Here is a 27,584-nt window from a genome sequence, read left to right on the forward strand (position 1 = left end):
GCTGCGTTGCCTAGCGACAGGGAGGACGCTCGCGGGCCCCCAGGCTAACCCCCGCTTGTAGCCTTAAATCTCCTACCATGGGGGAAGAAGGCGGCGGCCGCAGCTGTGGGAGCACTAGGGAGCTGCAGAAGCTGAAGCAGCAGGCGATGGAGTATTACCGCGAGAACGACGTTCCGCGCAGGCTGGAAGAGCTGCTCAACTCCACCTTCTACCTCCAGCCTGCCGACGTCTACGGGCACCTGGTAGGGACCTGGGACCAGAACCCTCTTCCCTCCAGCCCCTCTCCCCCCGCCCCGCGCTGCGGCAACGCGGGGCGCTTGCGCCGCAGAGTCGCGCACGCGCGCCGCGCTGGGTCCCGGTTGGGTTGCCGCGGCGCCGGGATCCTGAAGGGAAGAAGCGGAGCGGAAACCTGGCTAAAGAAATCTCGAGAGAGAAAGTGGTGGACGGGAAACTGCTGGAGGAAAGAGGGCTCTGGGCGGATTTGTAGCTACGGCGCGACAGCTCAGGCGCTGGCAGGCATCCTCACTACCTCTGGGCGGACCTGTCCGGCTGCCAGTTATCTCCTTTAATCACAGTCCTTTATACCTCATAGCTCAGTTTACCAGCCTTCAGCGGCCTCCTTTTGACCACGGAGCGAACGCCTTTGGCTTTCGCTACAGCATAGTCTTCAGCCCACCCCGGGGCCCCGTACCCAGCATCGCTGCCAAGTTTCGGTCGATTTCAAACCTCGGCTCCTTGGCTTGTGGGCCCTGCGTGCTCTCCGGGGATCCCCGTCCCACCTGACCAGCTCGTATCTAAACTTCAAATTCAGATCAAAGTCTTGCCCCCTTCGCCCTGGACTGATCGTCCTGCAGCGGCCTTGTAGCACCCCCTATTTTGTATTGAAACCCTTCCTAGGAAGCTTGTGAGCTCCTGTGGAGAGGGGTGGGGGCGGCGGGGGGTGGGTTTCGCCTTTTCACATACCCCTTAGCTCCTCTGCTCACCATCTGGCGTATATTTAGTCTTAAAGCCGTGGGCAGTTGAAACAAAGGCAGGCGTTTTCTCACTTCCAGACCCGTAAGTACTAACCAACACCCACCTTCTGAAAGGTATCATGGTTGGAACTGGTAGGGATTCGCACTACAGTGAGGCAGAATGACAACACCAAGCAGAGTATGTAAGTGCAGTAAAGAAGCAGTGTGTCTACAGGGTTCAAAATCACGTCTTGTCAGGGCAGTTAATATAGGGTATGTTCCACAAATATTTGTTTTTTTCGGTCTTGGCCGATACATCAAATCGGGGGAGGGGAGAGGGGAGGTGTTTATCGACGCACCTTGTGTTATGTGGTTACTGTGACATCACTTCATCCCTAGGACCGCGGTGAAGTAAACCTTATGATTCTGTATTAACAAATAAAGGAACCGTGGCCCGGTGAATTTAGATGGTTTTCTCAAGGAACATTGTGAATGACAGAAATCAAACCAGGTCTGTGTCCCTAGTACCTAGCACAGTGCATAGTGGACACTCACGGTGAATAAGTGAATGCAACTTCCAATTCCATTCTCTTTCCACAGTCTCTTGCCAGAGGAATTCTTGAAAGTTAACTAGTCCAACTTCCTCATTTTAGAAAGACCCCAAGCTCTTGTCTCACAATGAATTAATGCAGAAGTGAAAACTGGTAACTTGGACTCTTGCCCCCAGTGTAATGCTCTTCCCAGTCTATTAGGCAGCTAGGGCTTTGGTTTGCACAGCTCTTTGGGAACTTCTACCTCAATTAGGGACGAGGGCCACTGATACATAAAATAACTGGAGTAACAGATAGGGTAATTCAGAATTGTGTGCCAGACTGAGGAATAGATCACTGTGTGTTTGTTAAAGAAACTCAGGGGTGGGCAAGATCCCTGTGGGCTGTAGCATGTGGGAATTTTGGCCTGGGCTTTGACGAATGTTCAGCAGTTGACATAAAGGCACCTCCATTTCATTTTCTCAGTTGCTACTCCAGTTCTTCTCAGTTGCTGTCCCAGTTCTGGCCCTCTTTATTCTCTCCCCCTCCGCCATCAAGTTCCTCCCACTAACTCTGCCAGAGTAGTGTTCCTCACCCCAAATCTGACCATCATTCTCTCACTCAACTTCCTGTGGTTCCCTCTTGCATGCTTAGTGAGATCCAACACATTCCAGTATGTGCGACTCACAGCGCTTGCCCCTACTTTGGTACACAGGCTTATCTATGCTTTGGTACACACACAGCTTATCTATGCTTCCCTCCCCTGCTCCTCTTCATGGGCCTGCTGACTTTTTTTAAATGTGAAGTTTCCCAGTTCCCTCCACTTCACTTATCCTATTCTGCCTACCTAAAGTATCAACCTCTCCCTGTTGTCTGCCTGTGGAATACTACACAACCTCCTGTGTCCAGCTCAAATGCCATTTCTTCCATGGTTCTCTTACATAGTAGAAGAATTCAGGGATGGGAGAGATCCCTGTGGGCAATAGCAATACTATTTGCTCCTTCATAAAACTTATGATTAAGAGTTTGTGATTGGGAATCGGGCAGATTGGATTTGATCCTTAGCTCTGCTGCTTTGTAGCAGTAATGAACTGTTAAATTGATGGTCCCCAGTGGAGAAGGAAATGGCAACCCACTCCAGTGTTCTTGCCTGGAGAATCCCAGGGACCGGGGAGCCTGGTGGGCTGCCGTCTGTGGGGTCCCACAGAGTCGGACACGACTGAAGCGACTTAGCAGCAGCAGCAGCAATGAACCACACCACCAGAATGAACAGTCTTATGGAAGTCCCTCCTATATTGACTGGGGTCGTGGCCTTATGACTTGCTTTGATCCGTAGGACCTTGGCAAGTATGATGCAAACAGAGGTTTGGTAAGGGCTGGCATGATGTACTCTTGGAATACTCCCTCTTGGAAATTAGTCATGCTGAAGGGAAATCCTATTGCCATGCTAGAGAGAGTGAAAGAGAGAGAGATCCAGTAGAGAGAGGCCCTAGCAGATGTGAGAGACCTTCCAGATGTGCTGTGAGAAAGACAGATGGCCTGGGAGCCCCTGGATGTTCCAACCGTCCTGGCTGAGACACTGCACATGTGAATGGAAGCATTTTGGGTACTCTGAACTGGGTCCAGCCTATAGATGACTGAATCTGTATAGGAGACCCCAGGCAAGATCAACCAAAGAATTGCCCAGTTAAGCCCAGCCTAGATTGCAGAATCATGAGCAAGTAAATGGCTTGAGCCACTAAGTCTGTTACAAAGCAGTAAACATTGGTGATTTTAAGACATTGGTTAATGAAGACATTGGTTATTTTATCTTGGACAGGTTTCCTTCTGGAGTTTAGTTTGCTCATCTTTGGAACTGAGGTGATACCACCTTATAGAGTTGTTTTGAGAAGTTAATAATATAACGTATACAAAGTGTCCAAGGTTGTGTTAGACAGGTTGTGTCTGGCCTTTATTCATGTATGCAGGATTCAAATTTTATTCTTGTTTTCAGTTGCTAAGTCATATCTGACTCTCTGCAGCTCCAAGGACTGCAGCATGCCAGGCTTCCCTGTCCTTCACCATCTCTTAGAGTTTGCTCAGATTCATGTCCATTGAGTCAGATGCCATCCAACCATCTCATCCTCTGTTACCCCCTTCTCCTCCTGCCCTCAGTCTTTCCCAGCATCAGGGTCTTTTCCAACTAATCAATTTATGGAATCCCAAATATACCAGGCACTGTGGAATGTGATACAGTGATAAACAAGACCAAGTCACTCCTTTAAGGTACATAAACATTTGAAAAAGTTAGTCCCATTTTCCTCCTTACCCAATATGTGGTACATTGTAGGTGCTCATTACTTGTTGAATTGAACTCACTAATACACAAAAGTTAAACTAGATAATATTTTTCTTCTCCTATTTTATTAACTTCATTTCAATACTTACTCTATACCTGGGCTTCCGAGATGGCTCAGTGGTAAAGAACCCGCCTGCCAACTCCAGAGACTCAGGAGACTCCAGTTCAATCCTTGGGTCAGGAAGATTCCCCTGGAGGAGGAAATGGCAACCCACTCCAGTATTTTTGCCTGGGGAATCCCATGTGCAGAGAAGTCTCACGCGTACAGTCCATGGGGTGGCAAAGAGTTGGACACAACTAAGCGACTGAGCACACGTGCACACACAGTAATATACAAACTGTCATCCTTAAAATGCATGGATGGCTTGAAAATTGGCTTTTGCTTTAGTTCTGCTGGGTACCACCTCAGTGCTGGCACATTGCCGATGGATGTGAGATGACCAGTTAGGTAGGTTGTGGTCATTGGATTTTGAACTGAAAGATCAGAGGCCTGGTTTGCTATGTGGAAATAAAGAGTGAATAACTGTCTGAAGATAAAAGAGGGTGAGGGGGTGGGCCTTCTCTCGCCCCTCTTCCTTCTCTCCCAGCTCCCAGCCCTCTGCACAGGGGCCCAGTCGTGAATCTTTTAATTTTTGTGTATCTATTTGGCTGCGCTGGGTCTTTGTCCTGGCATGTGGAATCTTTTTTTAGTTGCGGCATGTGGGATCTAGTTCCCTGACCAGGGATGGAACCTGTACCTCCTGCAGTGGGAGCTCAGAGTCTTAGCCCCTGGATAAGCAGGGAAGTCCCTTGAATCTTTTTACTCAGTCTCCTTGAGAGGATATTCTCCCTCAGCTTCATTCTCTTTCTTCTGTTTCTTGGATCAACTTCCAAATGACCTCTGTTCTTCCACATCAATGAAACTGCTGTCACTAAGGTTCCAACAGTCCTCTTTGAACATGTAGTTCTATGCATGAACTGATGGTAAATGAAGTACAGCCTATGTATAAGTCTTCACCTTTTAAAATACCTACCTTGTAGGGAGAAATGATAATGAACCCACTTAAGGCTTCTTGGGTTTGAATGCATCGCAGTTTTCTAGAAGCCAATTGACTTCAGCATCTTGCATGGAAGGATAGGTTAGGGCCCATAAAGAATGAACCAGGACCTTTAAATAAAAACATGCCTGTGAGTTTCCCATGAGAGTTCAATAGACAAATTGCCCCATGTACCAGAGGCTAAATCCAAGTCTTTATGTTCCCACAGAGCTGCTAGACTAATCCCAGAATGAGGACATTCACAGAGAGGTTTACTAGAAACTAGAGCAAATGTGAATGACCTTTCAAAGATAAATTAGATGTGGTATTTTTGTGTTTTTTTTTTTATGTGTGTGTGTGTTGAAGGCAAACTGCTTTTCTAAACTTGCAAAACCTCCCACCATATGCAAAGTTGTGGGGAAAAATGTGCTGGATGGACTTGGGCTTCCAACCCTCCAAGTGGAAATATTCTGCACCATTCAAAATTTTCCCAAGGTAGGAAGCAACTTAAACCTGTTCTTCTCTTTGTCTTGGCTCCACTGCATTTATTAGCATTTACTGTCTAAATAGTGGGAAATTAATGTTTCAAAATTCAGTGTCTGTGAGATACACATACAGTATTTGTAGGCAGTTATGAACACAAAGCATGAATCATACAATCTGCCATGATGGTTTATTATGTGCACTGTTGGTACAGACCTGAAGGTGATCTGAAGATTGAGACATGAAATGGGGCAAAAATAGTTTTAAAACTCTGACACTGCTAATGTCATGAGTTCTGTAATCTGCAGATAGGGTTATAGATTCATGTATTTACATGAAGATTTACATAGTTTTGGTGGCTCAGATGGTGAAGAATCCGCCTGCAGTGCAGGAGACCTGGGTTGATTCCTGGGTTGGGAAGATCCCCTGGAGAAGGGAATGGCTACCCACTCCAGTATTCTGGCCTGGAGAATTCCATGGACAGAGGAGCCTGGCGGGCTACAGTCCATGGGTTTGTAGAGTCAGACACGACTAACCGACTCTCACTCACTTACATAGAATTATAAATATGTAGACTGATCTACGTGAAGAAAAATTCATTGTCATCCATGAAAATAATTATGATTAAATCTGTCTCCTTTTTTGCTATTTTTGAGAGAGGCAATGATAGAAATGAAGTTCAATGTAAGGTTTTTATAAGACTATTTTAACAAGGTAATAATTTTAAACATTCCTTGAAGTCGGGTTCCACCGTGTTTCAATAGCTATAAAAATATCTCAAAGAAAATTACAGATTCTCATTTTCTCTTTGAAATTGGTGATAAAAGATCATGTACCTTAAAGTTGGATACATTCAATTTCCTATTTCCTGTGAAAGGCAGGGAAAATGTAGAACACATTTATATTGTTTTCAGAACATATGTTCTGTGGTGATCGCAACTCACTTTGAAGCCCACGAGAACGCTTCACCTGAGCTCGTTGAAGCCGAGGAAGTGGAAAGGTTGGATGCTGTCAGCACCGCAGTGCAGTGGGTCAACGAAACTCTCACTGAGGAGCTCCAGGGCCTAGTGCCCTCCAGCCAGGCTGAGGTGGATCAGGTGCTCAGGTAAGTATGAAACTTTGAAACGTTAGTGTCCAGTATAATCATGTACCTACTTTCTTTCCATTTCACCTGCCAATGAAACAGGTGTGTCCAATCTGTAGGGTACAGTTGGGAAGTCAATTAGGAAACATATGCTAACGCATCAACATGCAGCATAAAATGTTGTTTTTCTCCTGAAAATCCTGTTATTAAACTTTTACTGTGTAAGGCTACGTAAGGTCTTTTGGCCTCTTTTTATGCATGGTGCTTTCCTAGGATTCAAAGTTTCTCTGGAAAAGGATCAAGAATTCAGACACCATCTTTTTCCACTCTGTACCTCCTCACATGCATCATCCCCACGAGCCTCGCTTATCCTTTTATATGACCCAGTGGGTGGTGCTTATGTTCTGATCTCCAAACACAGCCAAATATTCCAGGCCTTGCCCACAGGTTGACTCTAAAATGTGCAAACCAAGGAAGTACGGCTATGTGAGCATAGTTCACATAGCTAATCCAACCACGTTGTGGGTTACCATTACTTCTCCTTTTGTGTGGATCAATGCCACAGTCCTCGTGGCCAAAGAAGGTCAACTGGAGTCTCTTTCTTTAAAGTTTTATCATTTGCTTAATTGTGTGTAACTTCACATTTTAGTTTGCATCAGAGTTGTATCATGACCTTATAAGAAAACTTTTTTTTGAATAGCTTTTTACAGGTTTTGAATCCTATATAATTTTGTGTGACTTCTAGTTATGTCTTTTATAAATAGCGTGTGCGTGTCATGCACATGTGCGTGCTCAGTCGTGTCCGACTCTTTATAACCCTATGGATTGTAGCCCTCCAGTTTTTGAATGCTATTCCACTTCTTTGTGTGTGTTATTTGCTATTAACATATCCTTAATTGTTTTCCTAATCCCTTAGTCATACCTTCTATTTCATTACATTCCTTTTTTTCCTGGAACTTTCCCTCCCAAATCTCCCGTCTTGAGTTGTTCCTCTCTAGCCCTACTACAGAGATGCCATAAGATATCCCTTCATTGTTCTCCTGTTTCCTGGATCCCATATCTTCCTCTTTCTTGAATTGTTGGATTACATCCTGTAAAAGTAAGGTTGAAGGCTTCTCTCATGGTACACTGGATAAGAGTCCTCCTACCAGTGCAGAAGAACACAAGTTTGATCTCTGGTCAGGGAAGATTCTACCTGCTGCCGAGCAACCAAGCCCACAACTCCTGAGTCCAAGCTCTGGAGCCTGAGAGCCACAACTAGTGAAGCCTGCGTGCCTGGAGCCTGTGCTCTGCAACAAGAGAAGCCACCGCAAGAAGGCCACACACCACAACAGAGTCGCCCTCGCCTGCTGCAACTAGAGAAAATACTCACCCAGGAATGAAGACCCAGCACAGCCAGAAAAATATATAATTTTTTTTTTAAGTAAGGATGAGAAAAGAGTATTTGGGATATAAATTTTTGTAAGGGTATTCTTACATGTGTGAAAATGTTAGCATTTTGCCTTCATGTTTGACTGTTTAGCTGAGTATAGAATTCTCATTTGAAATCTGTTTTTTTCATTACTTTAAAGGCACAGCCCCACCAGCATCTGATGCAAATTTGATTCCCAAGTCTTTTTTTTTTTTTTTTATTTTGGCTTGTTGTTTTTTTGTCTCTGGAAATTTTTACCCTCTTTTTATTCCAGGAAGCTGAAATTTTATTTAGAGGTACCTAAGTTGGGGTTCCCCAAAAATTTTTAGCTGTTCATTTTAAGCACCCACATCAAATTAAAAAAAAATTAGTCCTGCATATAATGCTATGTATTTCACTGTCTATGCTTGCCTCGTTTTTTGTCTGGTGGTCATTTATTTATTATTTATTCAAAAAGAATAAATGACCATTAGCCTGAATAATGACCAGAAGCCCTTAATCAAATTATCTCTTCAAATTTTACTTTAAAAATAATAAACAGGGCTCAGATAATTTTTAAAATGAGCACCCGAAATCTTTAAATATTTATTTCCAGGCCAAAATGATTTTCAGTTCTTGAACACGGTTTTATAACAGTGTCATTTTTTAGTCTTGGAAATTGAAGCAGATTTGTTCTTAGGTAGCTTAAAAAGCAGAGTTAGCTACTGAAATATTTTAGGGTCAGCACTGAAATGTGACCAAAGTTACAAGCGATCTTCCTAAGTAATCTCATTATAAATCCATACTTTCTTGCCATTAAGGACATTCTTTGAAAATAAAGTACAAGAAGATAAGGAGAGAAAAGAATTGGAAAAGAACCTAGAAGACTCAACAGCACTTTCACCCCAGCCGCCGCCACCACCACCTCCTCCTCCACCTCCATCCAAGAAAAAAGGACAAAAGCAAGGTCAGTGGCTGATCATCTTGTAGAACCTTAACCATAAGTAACAAATGTGGGGGAAGAAAGGCTGAAGCTTGGACTGCCTTTTCAAGGTCAGGTCTCTCTGCTGCACACCTGGGTTGGGTTCCCACCAGGTACCATCCATCCTCCATGCCATTTCCTTGCTTGAAGCTACAAGGTTAGGTCAGCACGGTTTTACCCCATCTTGCCCTCCATTTTTATTTGTAAGATAAAAAATATTTCTTACCCAGATGTAAGCACTTAGTAAACAAAGTACTCTGAACAGTACTCTCTGCCCAAGGGCAGAGAGGGTGGGGGGTGACATGGAGACCTTCAACTGCTTCTCAAATTTCCCATTAGCTCATCAGAAAGCCACTCCATATTTTAAAAATTAATGGTATCCTTTGATATACACAACCAACATTTCTTCAGTCCCAGGTAACATTAATGAAAACTGTCTTTGGAAGACCTTGCCATTTTAAGGCATATAACTGAAGTTATCATAGCCCTTTGCTCCATGCCTTCTAACATACTGTTCACCTCAGTTCCTCTGATATATTAATTCCAGAGCTGCTGCTAGTGTTGTAACAGTGTTTTGTATGTCCATCCAATTACAACACTCCTTGAAGGCATGAATCATGCCTCATTCAATTTAGAACTGCCAGTTCCTAGCATGATGCTGGGACTAGACGAAATACCAGATGAGTGTGGATTCCACTGAGTAAGAAAGCACCAGACCACGGGCCAAAGAGATCATGAATACAAGGTCTCTTACTTCATAGTTTCAGATGCTGAGGCCCAGACAGAGGAGGACAGTTGCCCAAGGCAGAAAAATCATGTTAAACCAATCTTCTGGAAGGTGGGGATGGCCGCTGCTGAATCATAGGCAGAGACCACCAGTGGGTGTTCATTTGGTGGTTTCTTTTGACTGATAGAACTTGGAATGTAAGACGGGAAGGAGTAGGAGGGAACCTTAATTTGCTAAACATTTAATGTGTGCTGGGTGCTTACACATCTGACTCCACTTACCTTACATACCTGACTCAGGTCAGCAGCTGTGGGAAAGCAGAGAACAGGAGGGGAACAAGAGATTTATTATGGACGCTCTGGTGCCTGATCAGACTAAGTGGCTGAGAATATATGAGGGTGAAAGATGGCTGGGGATTCTGAGTGGATGGTTAGATCTGGAAGGAATTCTTCATAGAAAAAGACACCCACTTGGAGTTGGCAAGCAAGATAACCAGTTAGATATACACATGAGATGTTCAGCACAAAGCTGGGTATGCAAGAGCGATGGTGGAACACAGAAAAACAAAGGGTTTGGAATTCAGAGACTGTCCAAATGCTCTCCTTAAATTCACGTTCTGCTGGATGTGAGGCAAGTCTTTAAGCCTAAGCCCTCATTTAGATGAGATAACAATTTCTACCCTATATGACTGTGGAAGGAGTTAATACTGAGTATTCTAAAATGTCTTCAGCAAAATCCATGGCTGGGGACTCTTTGGACATTAGAGAGTAGTGACATCAGACAAACTTCTCGGGGGTGGAAGTAAATACGTTCTTCCCAGCCTCAGTTTTCAGCCTTTGCATCTGTAAGTTAAACATTGAAAAATACAGTTTTATCATAGTCGCACTTTTGCTTTCTGGAAAGCAATCTTTTATCAAATTTTTTTTCTTCAGGAAGGATGGAGACTTCTGCAGAAAAACCAGTCATACCTGCAGAACCCCCTGAGCCTGTCCTCTGTGGCAGCATGGCCATAGGGGCTGTGTCACTGGCTGTTGCCAAAGCCAGTGCTGTTCTGGACAATAATCCTCTCTGCCTGAACATTGCATTACTGAAGCACCACCAGGTTAGTGCCCATTACACACCTTTACAAGGACCATGAGTGTCTCAACACGCATGAACCATGTTTCTCATTTCCTCTTGCTTCCCTGCCCCGCCACCCCCATTTCAGGAACAGCCAGAAAAGCTAACTATACCTCTTCTGATGGTGTCGCTGGTCAGCTGTGGGAAGTCATCACCTGGGAAGCTGAATTTGATGAAAGAAGTGATCTGTATACCCCATCCTGGATTAACAGCTAAACAAGTACCTTACATTATCTCAAAGTACCTTTTCTTTTAAAAAAAAATCATCATTAGTGAGTTTTTAGTGGATGCCCCCAAGGCTTATGATACCAATGGAAAAATAATTAAATAAAAAATGAGAAAAAAATTTAGGAAATTAGGGAAGCAGGAAGAAAACAAGACCACAAATGAAAGGGGATCACATTTAGACCACCTTGGATCTCTGGCTGTTTGTAATATTGACTCATGCTAGAGGATCACAGTTGAGTTTGAGCAAGCTCCGGGAGTTGGTGATGGACAGGGAAGCCTGGTGTGCTGCAGTCCATGGGTCCCAAAGTGTTGGACATGACTGAGCAACTGAAATGAACGGAGAGGCTCACAGAGAAGCCTTGAGAGTGCTAGAAGGATGTTCTTTGGGGCAACTGAGATATCTTTATTTACTAGTCTATGCACAATGGCTGCAACAAGAGGAAGCTGGCACTTTCATAGGAGCCCTTCTGTTAAGTAGGAACTGCAGAGCCTAGCAGATTGCCTGGCACGTAAGAGAGGTTTAGTGCATGTTTATGGAATATGGAAGGAAGGAATCCTAAGTGGCATGTGTACTACTCAGAGGTCTGTCAGTGCCTAACTGTTCTTCAGTGGCATAAATGAGTCAATATGCCTCTTTATATCTTCATGAAATATCCTGCCAATTAGGCATTAGGCAGAACTAAGCATTCGTGTTCTGTAGTGGATGTTTACAGGAAAAGGACAGGAAGCTCCGTCCCTTCTGGGCAACATAGTGACTGATACTTTATCCAACATAGTGAAAATCTTTTTTTTTTTAATCTCAAGATGATTTCTTTATGATAAAGAATTCTTTTTTTTTTTTTTTTTTAAGGGAAATAGGCATTACCTCGCTTTTATCAGTTTTGGAAGACTCAAATTTATATCTGGCGCACCATCTGTCAGATCCCGTGCAGATCCTGGTGCCAGGATCTTTCCTTCAGTTAATATCTGTTGTGCTATTTGGGTACCAGAGCGTTTGGCATGCCATTCTTTGTCTGTCTCCATATGCAGATCTCACCATCAGCAGAATACATCCTCCCCCTTTCTAAGTGACAGTGGATTCATACTAATTCAAACACTCCCCTGCAGAAGCCCTTGATGACCTGGGACATGTGTTGCAAGAAGGTTGGTCAGGAGACCATGAAAGAGAGTGAAGTTAACATGACCCAACCAACTAAACCAGCCAGTTCTGAACGGTGAAGACAGGATAACGAGGAAGAGCCTCTCATTCATTTTCACCCAAATAAAAATGGAGAGTTGAAATTAGCATTTAATCCTCTGATATTGTAGGCCATGTGTAATTCACTACCCAGGATGTCTAATCAAAGACCCCACAAATATTCTGAGTTAGAAATATTCATGTGTGGTGTAAGTGTTTATATTTAAAATTCTAGGCTACAGTTGTGAAGTGTGAAGTGAAAGTCACTCATTCATGTCCGACTCTTTGAGACCCCATGGACTATACAGCCCATGGAATTATCCAGGCCAGAATACTGGAGTGGGTAGCCTTTCCCTTCTCCAGGGGATCTTCCCGACCCAGGGCTCGAACCAGGGTCTCCTGCATTGCAGGCAGATTCTTTATCAACTGAGCTATCAGGCAGTTGTGGAAGATCACGGTTATTCTGCTTACAGGGTGTAGAGATGCTTCTGGAAATTCAGAAACACATCAACAAAGCAATTGAAATGGTATGTAAAGAGGATATATGGTATGTAATAACATGCTTATATACCTTCTGGTGTTGAAATTATAGTTCATATGCAACATGATCAATATTGTTGCTACAGATAGAAAAATGTATTCATCTTCTTTGGGTTTCCCCCATGACCCAAGCTCATACGTTCCCTCATTGGCTATGGGGCCAGTTTCTAATGGAATTTAATCATCTCATTTTGATTTCTGAGGCAGATGGCCCTGTGCGAAGATTGTGAGGGAAAGATCTGGCCCCTAGGATCATGAGAGGCCGCTTGGTATGATGGTGAAGGCACGGTCACATGTGCCTGCTCAGAATCCCAGTGTTGGGCAAATGAATACCCTTGACTGAGAAGCCCTTGGGGGGGATGTCACAGAGGCTGGATGGGGGCAGCTGTAGAGGCACCAGGTGGTTCCATCATATTCTTTTTTTATTATTAATTTAAATCGGAAGATGACTGCTTTACAACGTTGTGTTGGTTTCTGCCATTCAACAGTGTGAATCAGCCGTAAGTATACGTATATTCCCTGCCTCTTGAGCCTCCCTCCCATGCTACCCGCATCCCACCCTTCTAGGATGTCACAGAGCGCCGGGTTGGGCTGCGTGTGTTATACAGCAGCTTCCTATTAGCTGTCTTACACATGGCGGTGTATATGTTTCAATGCTGCCCTCCCAATTCGTCCCACCCTCTCCTTCCTCCGCTGTGTCCACAAAGTGCATCTCTGTCCACGGACACATCAGGAATACCTGTTCAGATGCAGGAATGTACAGTCATGTTCTGACTGGGGTCGTGCACAGTGCACAGGCTGAGGGGCCCGATCCTTGTCTTTAACTTTGGAATAATGCTGCGTTTATAGAGAAGCTGCAGAGTCGGTGCAGAGTTCGCAAACACCCCCTCACCCCAGTTTCCCCCAGGGTTAACAGGATACATCACCGAAGCACATTTATCACAACTAAGAAACCAAAAGGCTGCGTTACTACTAACTGAGCTCCAGACTTTATTCAAATTTCACTGGTTTTTCCATGTCCTTCTTCTGTTCCAGGATCCAATCCTGAGCCCACAGTTACATAGTGTGAGGCTTCTAAACTACATGATTAGGACGCACTAGCTGATTCTCCTGCAGGATGGGGGCCAAGTTGCCATCTCGAAATGTTGTGAAGGAACTTTGGCTCCAGTGCAGTCTTGCCAGCGCTGAATCAGTGATGGGGGCAGGTGGCTGGGGCCCATGCCCTACAGTTGATCAGAATTGCTTTAAGCACCTGGCTACCCACTCCAGTATTCTTGCCTGGAGAATCTCATGGTCAGAAGAGCCTGGTGGGCTACAGTCCAAGGGGTCACAAAGAGTCGGACACCACTGAGTGACTAACACTTTCACACATTCATACTGGAGCCGGTTTCCGGGGTGATTTCCAGGAGGCCAACTTCCTTATAGGTGACCAGCCTGCAGAGACTCAGACTTGGACAAGTTACCCTTGCCTTTTGCGTTGCCCCTTTACTAGCTGTGGGCCCTTGTGCCAATTACATAAGCTCTCCGCCTCAGGCTCCTCATCCACAAAATGGATATGATACATTGTGAGGAGTATACAAGTTAAATACATGCAGTGTGCTCAGAGCTGACACAGCCATGAGCAGTGCCTATGGTGGTGGCTGTCAGAGCCGGTGGAGGAGATCCAGCTTAGAATATTAGAAATTCAGGATATTTGAGCTTTCTGGAGTCATCCTGACTTTCAAATTTTTAATTATACAATTTTAATTATACAGTTTATTTTTAATTATACAAGTAGCTCATGCATGTTCTTATGAAAATTCAAATACCGGTAGAGCTAGTCCCCCTCACCCCACCCCTGTGCTAACTCTACCTGCCTGGACCCCACACTCACCACCACCCTCAGTTCCAGTTCCATCTCTAGAGCTGACCACTGTTAAAAACTGAGTGTGGTCTTCTAGCCTTTGTTTTGTATTTATACACACAGATATCACACATCCAAGTATATAGCATGATTTGTATTTAAAATCATGTAAAATTCTGCACAAATCTCTGCAGATGCTTTATTTTTTTACCCTTTTTATTTGTGTTCATCTTTTACTGATAATCTAGGAATTCTTTCTGTAATAAAGGCTTCAGTCCTTTCTACATGTCACATTAATACCTAATTTCCTCTACCACGTTGCCTGCCTTTTTAACTGTATTTTATGAAGTCATAGAGATATTTTTTCTTTTTCAATTTTGACAAAATAAAATGTATCACTGTGTTCTTCTAAGGCAGTGGTTCTTAGTGGGGAGTGATTTTGCCCAAAGGGACAATTTACAATGCCCAGAGACGTTCTGGGTTGTCCCAGTTTGAGGCTCTCCTGGCATCTAGAACGCTGAGATCAGGGATGCGGCTACACATCCGACAATGCACGAGGCAGCCCTTCAAGCAGAGGATCACCCAGTCAAAGTATCAAGAGTGCCACAGCTGCAAAATGCTGCTTTAGGACTTTTGCCCTTGCTCAGCTCTGGGCCATGAACATGCTGCTCTTTACCTGGAGGGCTCGGCACTCCCACGTTCCCAACTCCCACCAGGTATCTGCTTCTTCCAAGTCCCCTTCCCTGACTCTTACCCAGGGAAGTCCCCGGCTCTGCACTCCCCATCACACCGCCCTCCTCCTGGTTGTTACCTGCGTCTCACTATCTGCCATCACTAGATCACAGCTTCCTGAGCCAGTGCTGTGTGTGTGTCTCCCTGTCTCTCTCGGCACATCACTTCACTTCCTATATTATTTTTATTAATACCGAGGGATAGAAAGCTCAGCTGACTCCACAGTGAAAGGAAGCAGGATAACTTCTGTATTTGTGTATACTTGAGTATGAACCTTGTTGATTCTTGACGAACATGCCTCCACTTATAGAGGCAATAACTGCTGGGCATTAAAGTGCATCGTCTTTTGGTGGGGATGGCTGTGCTGGGTCTTTGTTGATTTTGCACAGGCTTTCTCTTGTGCAGAAGCTGAAGCGCCAATACTTTGGCCACCTGATGCAAAGAACTGACTCATTAGAAAAGACTGACACTGAGAAATATTGAGGGCAGGAGGAGAAGAGGACGACAGAGGATGAGATGGTTGGATGGCATCACTGACTCATTGGACATGAGTTTGTACAAGCTCTGGGAGTTGGTGATGGACAGGGAAGCCTGGTGTGCTGCAGTCCATGGGGTTGCAAAGAGTCAGACACGCCTGAGCGACTGAACTGAACTGAACTTGTGGGGCACAGGTCCTAGGCACATGGACTTCAGTAGTTACAGCATTCAGGCTCAGTAGTCGTGACATATACAGGCTTAGCCATCCCATGGCATGTGGAATCTTCCTGGCCCAGGGATCGAGCCCATGTCCCCTGCATTGGCAGACAGGCTTCTGTCCACTGCGCCACCAGGGAAGTCCTAAAGAGCGTCCTATAAAAGGCTAAATCCATGTTCCAGTGTGCTGCCAATACTGCACACCGTGGGAGCGTCTCATTGGGAATTAGCTTTGCTTTTAATGTCACATGACATCACATACATCAGATCCAGCAGATTTAATGACCATCAGCTATTTCCGAAAGTCAAACCTATCCTGTAGGTGAGAGTGTTTGCACCATAAGAATAGTTAAAACAATATGTTGGGCCTTTAAAAGCAAATCCCACACTGGGGTTATTCCTTACGGACAAGAAGGGGACTTAAGACCCTCCTGTAAAAAAGAATTCCTGAACACAGCAGGAGTCAGGACATGATGAGGGAATACTTATATAAGTAAAAATGCATGAACGTGTATATCCATACCCCCATACATTAGAGTGGTTGGCATCACCCGTGTGTGTGTGTGTGTGTGTGAGAGAGAGAGAGAGAGAGAGAGACTTGAAGCATGACCAGCTTGGCTCAGAACAGTTGCCAGGTCAGAGGACCAAAAGCTCTGCCTGCTGCCACAGACGTGTCTGAAAATCCCAAGTGACATATCTTTATCTTCTGTCCCACAGTCCCCTCCTCCAAAGCCAGAGACAAAAAAAAGTCACGATGGAGGCAAAAGAGGCCAAGTAAGTAAATGCATTTCCCACACTCTGTATGACAGGTCATTTATTCCCCGCCCCCTCCCCTCTCCCAAAGTCACTCTGCTCCAGGACCAGGCCTCACATAAACAGAAATCGCATAGTAATATGGCTTCAAGGGGACTGACCCAGGCGGCCAGCCCCCAGAGCTGGAATATCATTCCGTCCCTGCCTCTCCGGCAACAGGCTGCTGGGCCACCACTGCCCGCAGTCGTCTGGCCCACTGAAGTCTCAGACTTTGACCTTTCCCCAAGATCATTTGGGTCCTCACACCTTCTTCCACTGTCGTGCATCCTCTGTGCTGTGTCCTTTCAGCTGGAGTCGCCCATCCTTTTTAAAATAAAACCTTTCTTGAAGAAGAGTTACATTTTTTTAACTTGCATTTTCACAGTTGTGCTGCACTGTGCTTAGTCGTGTCCAACTCTTTGAGACCCCATGGACTGTAGCCTGCCAGGCTTCTCTGTTCATGCTGATTCTCCAGGCAAGAATACTGGAGTGGGTTGCCCTGCTCTCCTCCAGGGGATCTTCCCAACCCAGAAATCAAACCCAGGTCTCCTGCACTGCAGGTGGATTCTGTACTGTGTGAACCACCAGAGAAGCCCTTTTAATAGTTCAGTTCAGTCACTCAGTTGTGTCCAACTCTTTGCAGCCCCATGGACTGCAGCACACCAGGCTTCCCTGTCCATCATCAACTCCCAGAGCTTACTCAAACTCATGTCCATTGAGTCGGTGATGCCATCCAACCATCTCATCCTCTGTCACCCGCTTCTCCTCCCACCTTCAATCTTTCCCAGCATCAGGGTCTTTTCCAATGAGTCAGTTCTTTGCATCAGGTGGCCTTTTAACAGTTATATCCTTCTAAAGGAAAATGGGACACAGGAAAGAGCAGGTCTAGAGGAAGAAGGCAGAGTTAGGAACAGGTGGGACAGACATGTATAGGGACAGACTGAAGACTCACCAGCCTGGTGGTCATGGCTCAGGTCAGCCCGTGTTCAGTGGTAGAGCCAACAGAGAGATGACATGGGCAACTAAAGAGAGAGGAGTGTGTTCCCAGGTCAAACTTGAAAACCTCGGGAGTAAGAAAACTGTTCCCAGATACTACAGAACATTCATCTGCCCAGAGGTCATGCAGACATGAGCAGGAACTAGGGACAGGGTGAATGGAGAGTCCGAGGACCCTGTGTTTGTAGAGTTGAGTCTGGTTATTAGCTGCCAACCACCAGAAGCTCTAAGAACCTTAGCGTGCTATATTTACACACGTGGTTTTCTTGATCCTGCAGCAGCAGATCACCGGCAAGATGTCCCATCTTGGCTGTTTAACCATTAATTACGACACTATAGAGCAGCCACTGCTCCTCATACAAGGAATCTGTGCGAACCTGGGGCTAGAATTGGGAACGAACCTGCATCTAGCCATCAACTGTGCCGCACATGAGCTGATGGACTACGTAAGTTTCCACTCCAGAGTTTTTGCCTTTTGTTTCGGTCCCATTATTTTTAAATTAGAACTCAAAAGAGGAGCCTATCTGTTTATATTTCCAAACAAAGTCTATTTTTTCAAGTAATATCATGGAAGGGTCCAAATATAAATGGAGTTGGGAAAGCCCAGTTAGCTAATGACCAGACAACGTGCTGTGCTGTGTTCAGTCACTCGGCTGCGTCCAACTCTGTGCAGCCCCATGGACTGCAGCCCACCAGGCTCCTCCGTCCATGGGGATTCACCAGGCAAGAACACCGGAGTGGGCTGCCATCCCCTTCTCCAGGGGATGTTCACAACCCAGGGATCGAACCCAGGTCTCCCACATTGCAGATGGATTCTTTACCATCTGAGCCATCAGGGAAGCCTATAGTCTTCTTCTGACAGACAATAACATAGCCATATAACTTTAAATATTAACAGGAAATGTCATAATAGTTATATAGAGAAATTCTGTAATAAAAATGACTAAAATGGATTACTTACATTGAAATCATGAGAACTGCTGAAAAATAATTTAACAAATTGGTATGTTCTGCTGAGTACATTCATTTGGTTGATGAATGCTGAATTGGTCAAGCATAAAAAGCGAGTCAATTGTAACTATGACTTGACAAGCTCTTCTAGACACATGGTTCTTGGAGTTTTTGCTGGTGACTCACTTTTTAAATATAAAAAGTATTTCCAAGTTATTGAAGTTTTTGGAGAATAATTAGTAATGGTAATTAATGTCAAATTCAGGGGACATGACCAAATAGGATTCCACTTTAATTTGCAATTCTAATTTTTGACTTCAAAGGAAATCTTGAATAGTATATTAGAAACCTAAGTATCAGCTGACTTCTAAAGTTTTTAGTTTCCTATAGAAACTAAACACAGAAAAGAATGTTTAATGTAATTTTCTATTCTTCACATAATGGTTTCTAGGCATACCATTAAGAAAAATAATTGCATGTTTTCATCTACAACATATACCATGAACTATGAATATACTGACTGCTAGCGCTAACGAGACTGGGTATTTATTGCTTATATTCGGTAAAATGCATTAGCTAGATAGCAGATAATTCTTCTTATGTTAGTTCAAAGTCATTGAAAAAGTTAGTTCAAAGCATTTCCTCTCTGACAAGACAAGATTGTATAAGTTTTGTAGTATAGAAACTAAGAGTTCTTAAACACATTTTAATGTGAAAAAAGTACAGAATCTTTTCAATGATGGACTTCTTAGGAACCTGCTTAATTCTAATGGAATCCATCCTGTTAGCAGCCACAGGAAGGCATTAGTAAATCAGTTATTCTGGTGCACTCCACCTCCCTCCCCGTACCTAAATGCCCCAGGTACCAGTGCTGGACACAGATTTGGACTGGACATAAGGGTGCTGTGTTTGCAGACATCATACTAAATTCTCCAGGTCCGTTCACTCCTGTACATAAGTACCTGGGGGCATTCCAGACTTCAGATGAACAGGCTACACTAGAATTCCACTTCCAAAACAATAGTCACTACTAGAACATGCCTGCTTGCTTTCACCTAAGTCTCTTTACATTTCATATTGACTGTTCATATCTCAAAAGTCTAGCCCCGCTTTCAAATTTAAAATATTCACAGTAAAGGCAACAAGCTAAATTCATTCACTGTGAGCTGAACAATGGTAGTTCTAGTAAGTAGGCAGGTTTGCACTGCTATTCTATTTATGAATTTATGTGATTGCACATCTTCCAAACAGCCAGGGATCTGGCATCACATCCTAAAACTGAAGTAAGGAATTACTCCTCTCCTACTCTGCAGGCAATTGTTTTGTGCAGAAGGTTTCATCTGAAGTCCGTGGGAAGAGCCGTATGAGGCATTCAGAGAAATGCAGACTTGATTTCCTCAGGTTGATATTTAACAGATAAAAAGGCACAGATTTCTCGTGTGAGGGTGGCCTGAAAATAACCTGCAGTCTTTTATATGAAATGAATGAAAGAAGTTGAATTGCATCTTTAATGTTGGAAGAACTCATCATTCAGCTTTTATTTTAATATCTTCTTTACACTTACCAGAGTAAAGGAAAGTATGAAGTGATGATGGGGACCTACAAAAATGCAGCTGAGATGGTTGACCTGTATGTGGATCTGATCAACAAGTTCCCTTCAATTATTGCCTTAATTGATCCTTTCAGGAAGGAGGTAATGGGATTCACCTTGAATTTCATAATAAAACAGAATAAAGTCTCATTGTTTTCGATCTGTAGATTTGAAATGTAATTTGGGCTGGGATATTTTACTTGGGCATTTATGAGAAAAGGTCCTTACCGGGCAAATGACTAGCAGAAACAGAATTACCTAGGAGTGTGCCCATCTACGGAATAAAACACGTATCCCCCAGCACTTCAGAGTACCTGTGTGTTTACCAGCAGCCTAAGTGATGGCAGATGAGCCTGCTGTGCTGGCTGGTGCTTCAATAGGTTAATCACACATCATTTCCAAGTGCTCACAGAAACAGAACTTCAACTAGGCCAAATGTTTTTTAACCTAAATTCAGTTACTACACATGTATAGAAGTTTAAAAAAAAAACATATTCTTTAAGAGATTTGAGATATTGAGGTTTTCTGACCTGTTCACACTAATGCATCCAACAAGGACTGTCTGTGTGCCTATAACTCTCACTCTTCCTAACCCACTTAAACTTCAAAACTTACATTCTTGATTTTATGAACTTGAGAGCCATTAGATATAGTGAGCAGATATCCTCTTTGAGATAACTCAGCTATTAAAATTTGAGGGACAGAGAGAGAGCTGGATCTTACTGGAGCCCCAGGCTCTCTCATTCCCATCTTTCCTTTCACAGCCTGGGCTACATCCCAGCACTTGTGGAAGATACTGAGCCCAGATCTTGCATCCCACCAGACGTTATCTTCTGCTGCTTGTCCCCAGGCTCTGGCCACAGCTCTTTTTTAATGTGATAAGATGCACCTGTATTGTCTGTCCTGATGGGACAGGTGGAAATCTAGTACAACAGCTGGGAAGACTGTATATTACTATTTAAATGAGCATTTCACTTCATTTGGTCTCACCAATTAAAAATAAGGGTGTTGGGAATGAGGGTCTACAGCCCTGCAGGCTCATTTCTTTCCATTGTCTTTTTACCAGAAATAACATTAACATCCTCCAACCAGCCAGTCTTTAGCAGCATCGTGGATAACACAGTGGGTGGGAAAAGCCTGCGCTTGAAGGATGTCAGAACCAACGTGGAGAAAAGCATTTAATGTGTATTAACATTTTATTCACTAGATCTTTAAGCTCAAATTTCATCACTGTAGGTTTCTATTCCACGAAGCCTATTAACTTGTGTGGCTGTGGTACAAGCAGCATTCAGCTGAAAAATGCAAAAAACAGAAAACTCCCCCTAAACCCCTAGCTTATGTATCTCAGAAAGGTGTCTAACTTTGATTGTCTATGATTCCTGTTGTTTTGTGATGATGCTCCATTCACTGTAATGACCAATTCTTAAATATCCACCCAGGACTCTGAACAGTGGGACAGCATCTATAATGCTCTTGGTTCCAGGTGTTACATAATTGCAGGCACCGCGTCCAAAAGCATCTCTAAACTGCTAGAGGAGGGCAACATCAGCATCCTCAAATACAGCGGGCTGATCATAAAACACATAAACCAAACTACGATGTCGGACTTGGTGGAAATAACCAATCTCATTGACGGTGAGTGGAAATACAGATCTGAAAGACTCATTATGAACTTAAATACACAGTGTATCAGGCACTAAGAAGCATGGAGTCCATCTTGGAAGAAAAAAACACCCCAGCCCTTTGTGAGTGAATGGCACCCCACTCCAGTACTCTTGCCTGGAGAATCCCATGGACGGAGGAGTCTTGTGGACTGCAGTCCATGGGGTCGCGAAGAGTCGGACACGACTGAGCGACTTCGCTTTCACTTTTCACTTTCCACTTTCATGCATTGGAGAAGGAAATGGCAACCCACTCCAGTGTTCTTGCCTGGAGAATCCCAGGGACGGGGGAGCCTGTGGGCTGCCGTCAATGGGGTCGCACAGAGTCGGACATGACTGAAGCGACTTAGCAGCAAAATGTACCTTACTACTGATTCAGTTCATAATGTTCTAAGAACAGCCCCACCCAGGAGGTTGCCCCTTTCAGGGAAGGCTACCACAAACACATGGCTGAGGCTGCTGTTCTCTCAGCTTCACAAAACACCACACTGATTCTTTTTATTCAATAATTAGCCCACACTGACTTTTTTTTAGTTCCTCAAAAGTTTCAAGCTCTTTACGACCTACAGGTCTTTGAACATGCTGTTCCTTCAGCCTAGAATGCTTTGCCCTGTACCATTTAGTTGGCTAACTAGTTCTGATCCTTCAGATCTTCTTGACCTAAATGAAACCTCTTCAGATGTAGATGCTTTTTCCTAATTTTCCCCACCCGTCACTGGCTACTCTGAATCTTTCTCATCCCATATTTTCAACTGTAGTAACTGGCCACAGTTTGTTCAGTTGGGTCTGACTCTTTGCGAGCCCAGGCTTCTCTGTCCTCCACTATCTCCCGGACATCAAACTCAGGTCTTTTGAGTTGATGATGCCATCCAACTGTCTCATCTTCTTGTTGCCTCCTTTTCCAGGGTGTTCTTGGGAGTCTTGTTCACTTATGCACAGGGCCTGAAACATGAGTATCGTGAGTGGATCTCAGGAACTAAGCAGAAGGCTAGTCTCAGAGCTGGTGCAAGGCTCAGATGGAGACTGGGAGCCAGGGGCCTGGGCTAGTGGCAGAAGATGGAATGAAATGCCTGTGGTCCCTTCGCCTGCAGCCTGCCCCGGTCTAGGACCCAGGCAGGGTGGCTTGCAGGTGGTGGGAGAGACGCCCCAGGCCTGGCCTTTCTTCCTGGGCCTGGCACTTGGCAGACATTCTGTTCCATGCCAGATCACTGCTGTAACTCCTGCCTGTAAGACACAACACTGTCACCACAGGAAGAACTCTGGATTGCAGTCTTTGTAGGCTTTGACAAATTTTAAGGGGCTTTGAGATCTTTAAACGTGATTGATTAAGTACTATTAACACTGCTCTTCTAATAAGTCAACATTCAGAAAGACAGTTTTCCTTTGAACAAAATTTTACATGAATTGTGAAATCTGTTATTTAGGCATATGATGCCCTTGTACTTACTTGTATTTTGACTCTAAGATGCACATTTTTCTACATTGAACATAGATGATTGTATCTTATAGCTGTGGTCTGAGAAATGTGTCAATCTAACTTGAGCATTTTTCCTCTTTAGTGGTAATAATGGTGCCTCTTACAATCGAGGGTATCTTAGATTTGATGAAACATAGCATTCATTTCGGAGAAGGCAATGGCACCCCACTCCAGTACTCTTGCCTGGAAAATCCCATGGACAGAAGAGCCTGGTAGGCTATAGTCCACCAGGTCGCTAAGTCAGACACGACTGAGCTACTTCACTTTCACTTTTTACTTTCATGCATTGGAGAAGGAAATGGCAACCCACTCGAGTGTTCTTGCCTGGAGAATCCCAGGGATGGTGGAACCTGGTGGGCTGCCGTCTCTGGGGTCGCACAGAGTCGGACACGACTGAAGCAACTTAGCAGCAGTAGCAGCAGCATTCATTTAGTGTTCATTATCTACACAGATATAATCAGGGTACTAGAAATGCAAATATATGGGTTAGAATTCTCAGATGGTCAATGAGTTGACTCTTCACAGTTTTAAACCTCTGGCAGACTTTAAAGTTTTATTCTGGAGGCTTGTATCTGTTGATTAGATTCGTACCATCTAAAATGAAACGAATTCCTCTGCTTACAGGTAAGAAGCTCATCGCTGTCTTTGGAAGCACAGAAGGAGAATCGTCTGATGACAGCCTTGTCGATTTGGTAAGTGCTAAAAACTGGTCCATTGCAGAATTGCCAAAACACTGCTTTTATCATGAAATGGTGTTTCAGAGTGGTGGATTTGGCAGACAAAGTCATGTAACCTTTTATGAAAGATTTGCTTCCTCCCAGATTTGCTTCCTCCCAGACAGCTGCCTTTTGCAAAGAGCTAATCTTTGAACTTTTAAAAACAAGAAAAATTGAAGTCCTGGGAAAATGATGAGCATACTTAAATGACTGGGGTGTGGACTTGCAATCTTACCGCCTAAAATGAAGTGATAAAGGCCAGAGTGTTCTTATATAAAAGTCAGACGCTCACATGACTAGGATAGCATCTGATGTACAGTCACACTATCTCTGTACCCCTGAGTCTTCTCGGCTTGTAAGCAGACCACTTTACACTTATGAGATGAGAAACTGACTTGAGAGAGTAAAACCAAAACACACAGCGGCAGTGTGTGGGTCCCTCTTCCCTAACGAGTTTAGTTTAGCGAAATATGACTCCATTTAAAATAAGCTGTTCCTCATCCCTTTAGGCTGTTGGACTTGGTGTCCGGTTTATCAAGTTGGGAGGTCTTTCTCGTGGCGAACGGGTGACCAAGTACAATCGCCTCTTTACTATAGAGGAAGAACTTGGCCAGAATGGAACACTGGGTATGTGCTGCTTTCTGCTTTGTTTTCCTTTAGCCATGAATAAGAGAACAAAGATTGGGAGAGGGAGGAATAGAAGTCTCTCAGCAGGCGGACAGGGGAATCCAAAGACTATAAATAAGTGCTGACAAAATCAGCATGGCATTTGCCACAATGTGCATTGTTTTCTTAATGGATTATCTATTTACCTGAATGTTTAAAACTCTCGCCCCCCCCCTTTTTTTTTTTTGATGAATAGGCTGTGTGATGCTTTTCAATAAACTTAATTGATTGGAATTTCCAAGCCTACCTTTTGTTATGGTCCAAGTTATACTTAAGGTTTCTCTGCACAGCCCAAGAAAGTTAAAGACAGATGTTTCCCTGGTGGTTCTTGGCAACAATTTGCCTTACTTAAGTAGAGAGCGTGTTAATTTAATCTACCTTGGCAAGACTACAGTCTCAAGAGAAATGAACCAGTCATTTATGACATCAAACTTTGTAAATCTGCATGGATAGAAGCAGCTTATGTACCAGCAACCTGGAGAGAAAACCCCCAATATGCATTTTTACTCTTTATGTATTACTGTGATAGCCAAAAGCAAGCATGCAAAGATGTTTAAAGAGACCAATACTTGTCTTTGCAAAATTCTAAAACTATTTGCATTTTAAAATGGAATTGACAGACTGCAAAAAAGGATGTTATTTAAGTAGTGCTGACGTACTTGTTACCATAAATCAGGGGTCCCCAACTTGCGGGATCTAATGTCTGATGATCTGAGGTGGATCTGATGTAATTAATAACAAAGTGCACAATAAATGTAACGCACTTGAATCATCCCAGAGCCATCCATCCCCTCACCACCCTCCCCTGGTTCGTGGAAAAATTGTCTTCCATGAAACCAGTCCCTGGTGTCAAAAAGGCCGGGGGCGGCCACTGCCATAAATGTAACTCTTGAATGAGATAGATACATTACAGAAAGTATTGTGGACGAGCAAGGAAGTCCTACTCAGTACAGGCGCTTTTTTCAGGGACCAATAGAAATAGTAACTATAAATTTGTCACATTTAACGTATGTAATGACCTTGACACACATCCTAAGATTTACAGGAAAAAAAAAGATATAATGGGGAGACTATGTCTCAGTCATGTAAGGGCAGTCAAAAGTTCGTATTATTTAGTGTGTAACATGAGGGCTTTTTTTTTCAAATGGGTAAAATTATATGGCTCCTTCTTACTGTCTGATTAATTTTTGTCATCCTGACTCGTGGAAGCTTTAGATTCCCTAAATGACTGATCACATTTCCAACCAGACTTCACCACAAGGGGAACAGCTGCTTCGGGGCATCAAAAAGGACTCTAGTGACCAGAGGCCCAGCTCCTCTGTGGTGACAGTGCCGGCCCCTGAGCATTCCGGAATGGATTAACAGATTAATGAGGATTTTGCTGACATTGGCAGTGGTCAATACTTGTGAAGGGGGACCAAAAAAACTGGAAAAGCAAACCACTCCACTGAGAGGTTGCGTAGGAAATCTTGGCAAAAGCTCAACCGTTAAAACACTGTTCTTGCCTACAGGGACCTGAGTGCAACAGTCTAAGTCGACAGAGGCTGATCTTGGAATAGTTAGTTGGCAACGGTTTGTCTCATGCAGAGCACTGGCCTTCCCTCCAGTTCATCTTCCTTTTATCCTATGCTGCTCAGCCTCTGCCCAAAGTCCGCTGTACACCAGACGTTCCAGAATGTTGTCTAAGGATACAATGCAAACTGAACAAAACAAGTGTATTGCAGCTAACGTATAACCAATGACAGGCCCACTCTTTGGCAGTTCCAGAATCCTTTCTAATGGTGGTGTGACACCTATGGACGGTTCTGAAGCTGCTCTCCCTTAAATCCTGTAACAAAGATCAAAACTGGAACCAGGGGCTTCCCTGCTGGCCCACTGGTTAAGACCCTGTGCTTCCAATGCAGGGAGCATGGGTCTGATCCCTGGTCAGGGAACCAAGATCCCACATGTCACATAGCCAAAAAAAAAAGAAATCAGCCACTGAATTAGTAAACTTTATTGTTGTCATTTTTTAATAGGCTTCAATGAAGAACACACATTTTTCTCCTGGAATGAGGAAGCTGAAGAGGCTGGTGAGCTGCACGAGGTCCCTGAGCCCATCTTCCCCACAGAAGTTGCGGAGGATCTCGCCAAACTTTGAGCATCTTCCCACTGGGGTTGCACGCACCCCAGCTGACAGCCACACCACTCAGACTATTAGATTGATAGACCTGGAGGATATCTTCATTTTGCCTTTGCTCCAAAAACTTCACTAACTTGTGTGTTTTTTCTTCCTTTACGTTTATTGTTTGGTGAAAGACAGAGATAGTATTTTGCCTGAAATTATACCTGTGAACCTGTCTTCCAGCCGTCACATTTCTGTGGGGATCCTGTTTGTACCTGTTCATGCTTTGCTTCATGGAAAAATTCTTGCACATGTTTGTATATGTCCATTTGAGGGGGAGGGGTCATGACCCAGTAGAACAGTCCAATATTTTTGCCACCAACTCCACACTCAGTTCAAACACCCCATACTTTACTAGTCAGAACATCTCTAAAAACAAACATCTTTTACACTGGGAGCTTTCTCTGCCAGGAAAAGGTATACATCTTCTCTTTTTATCTTAAATATCCATGCTAGAAAGCACACACACAGTTTTATAGCCAACCTCGTGCAAAACTATGAGTTTCACATATTGTTTTAAGAGCCAAACAGCTTCCTCTAACTTTCCTACCCTCAAATCCCTTTTCTCTGATTCCCACCTCTTTCTAAATTTTAATTTTTCATCTATCATTTATATCTCTGGGGAATCTCCTTAGAGCCTTTTTGGAATGAGTATAAATGAGAAAATAAATGAGTATAAATTCAGTAAACACTGAGTTTATTCATTTGATGAATGAATAAATACTCTTAAAGCCA

At 43.8% G+C, this 27,584-nt stretch overlaps 2 protein-coding genes across 28 annotated transcripts in view; one reads left to right on the forward strand and one right to left on the reverse strand.

Moving 5' to 3' along the window:
* Positions 1-212, reverse strand: part of HSPA12A (heat shock protein family A (Hsp70) member 12A) — a 173,316-nt gene extending 173,104 nt beyond the window's left edge. Inside the window, exon 1 of the mRNA XM_086377089.1 lies at positions 77-212. Within this exon, the coding sequence (XP_086233215.1) occupies positions 77-79 (3 nt within the window). The 5' untranslated portion in view covers positions 80-212. The remainder of the gene's footprint in view (positions 1-76) is intronic.
* On the forward strand, positions 1-27,584 carry ENO4 (enolase 4). Of its 27 annotated transcripts, none has more exons than XM_086377100.1 (15): positions 1-242; positions 5,204-5,332; positions 6,235-6,425; positions 7,588-7,827; positions 8,616-8,761; positions 10,436-10,605; positions 10,711-10,842; positions 12,501-12,554; positions 16,553-16,609; positions 17,902-18,069; positions 20,142-20,267; positions 21,605-21,800; positions 23,928-23,995; positions 24,529-24,646; positions 26,704-27,584. In XM_086377100.1, exons 6-15 carry the CDS (start codon positions 10,441-10,443, stop codon positions 26,823-26,825), a joined length of 1,206 nt encoding a protein of 401 aa, XP_086233226.1. In that variant the 5' UTR covers positions 1-242; positions 5,204-5,332; positions 6,235-6,425; positions 7,588-7,827; positions 8,616-8,761; positions 10,436-10,440; the 3' UTR covers positions 26,826-27,584. The 27 variants fall into 27 exon arrangements, 24 of the variants coding, with proteins under 24 accessions (XP_086233226.1, XP_086233230.1, XP_086233220.1 ...); XM_086377104.1 differs by having other exon boundaries at positions 10,440-10,605; XM_086377106.1 differs by lacking the exon at positions 1-242 and adding an exon at positions 330-1,056 and having other exon boundaries at positions 10,440-10,605.

Source organism: Bos grunniens, chromosome 26, assembly GCF_055505025.1.
Source record: "Bos grunniens cultivar Pamir isolate PY7600 chromosome 26, Bosgru_T2T1.0, whole genome shotgun sequence".
Lineage (NCBI taxonomy): Eukaryota > Metazoa > Chordata > Mammalia > Artiodactyla > Bovidae > Bos > Bos grunniens.

Bases quoted from the DNA above. Each gene is read 5' to 3' on its own strand.
- ENO4 (XM_086377094.1), top strand. From the start codon at position 78: ATGGGGGAAGAAGGCGGCGGCCGCAGCTGTGGGAGCACTAGGGAGCTG. The intron at 18,070-20,141 runs GTAAGTTTCCAC...TACACTTACCAG, and splicing joins CACATGAGCTGATGGACTAC to AGTAAAGGAAAGTATGAAGT. The intron at 24,647-26,703 runs GTATGTGCTGCT...ATTTTTTAATAG, and splicing joins TGGCCAGAATGGAACACTGG to GCTTCAATGAAGAACACACA.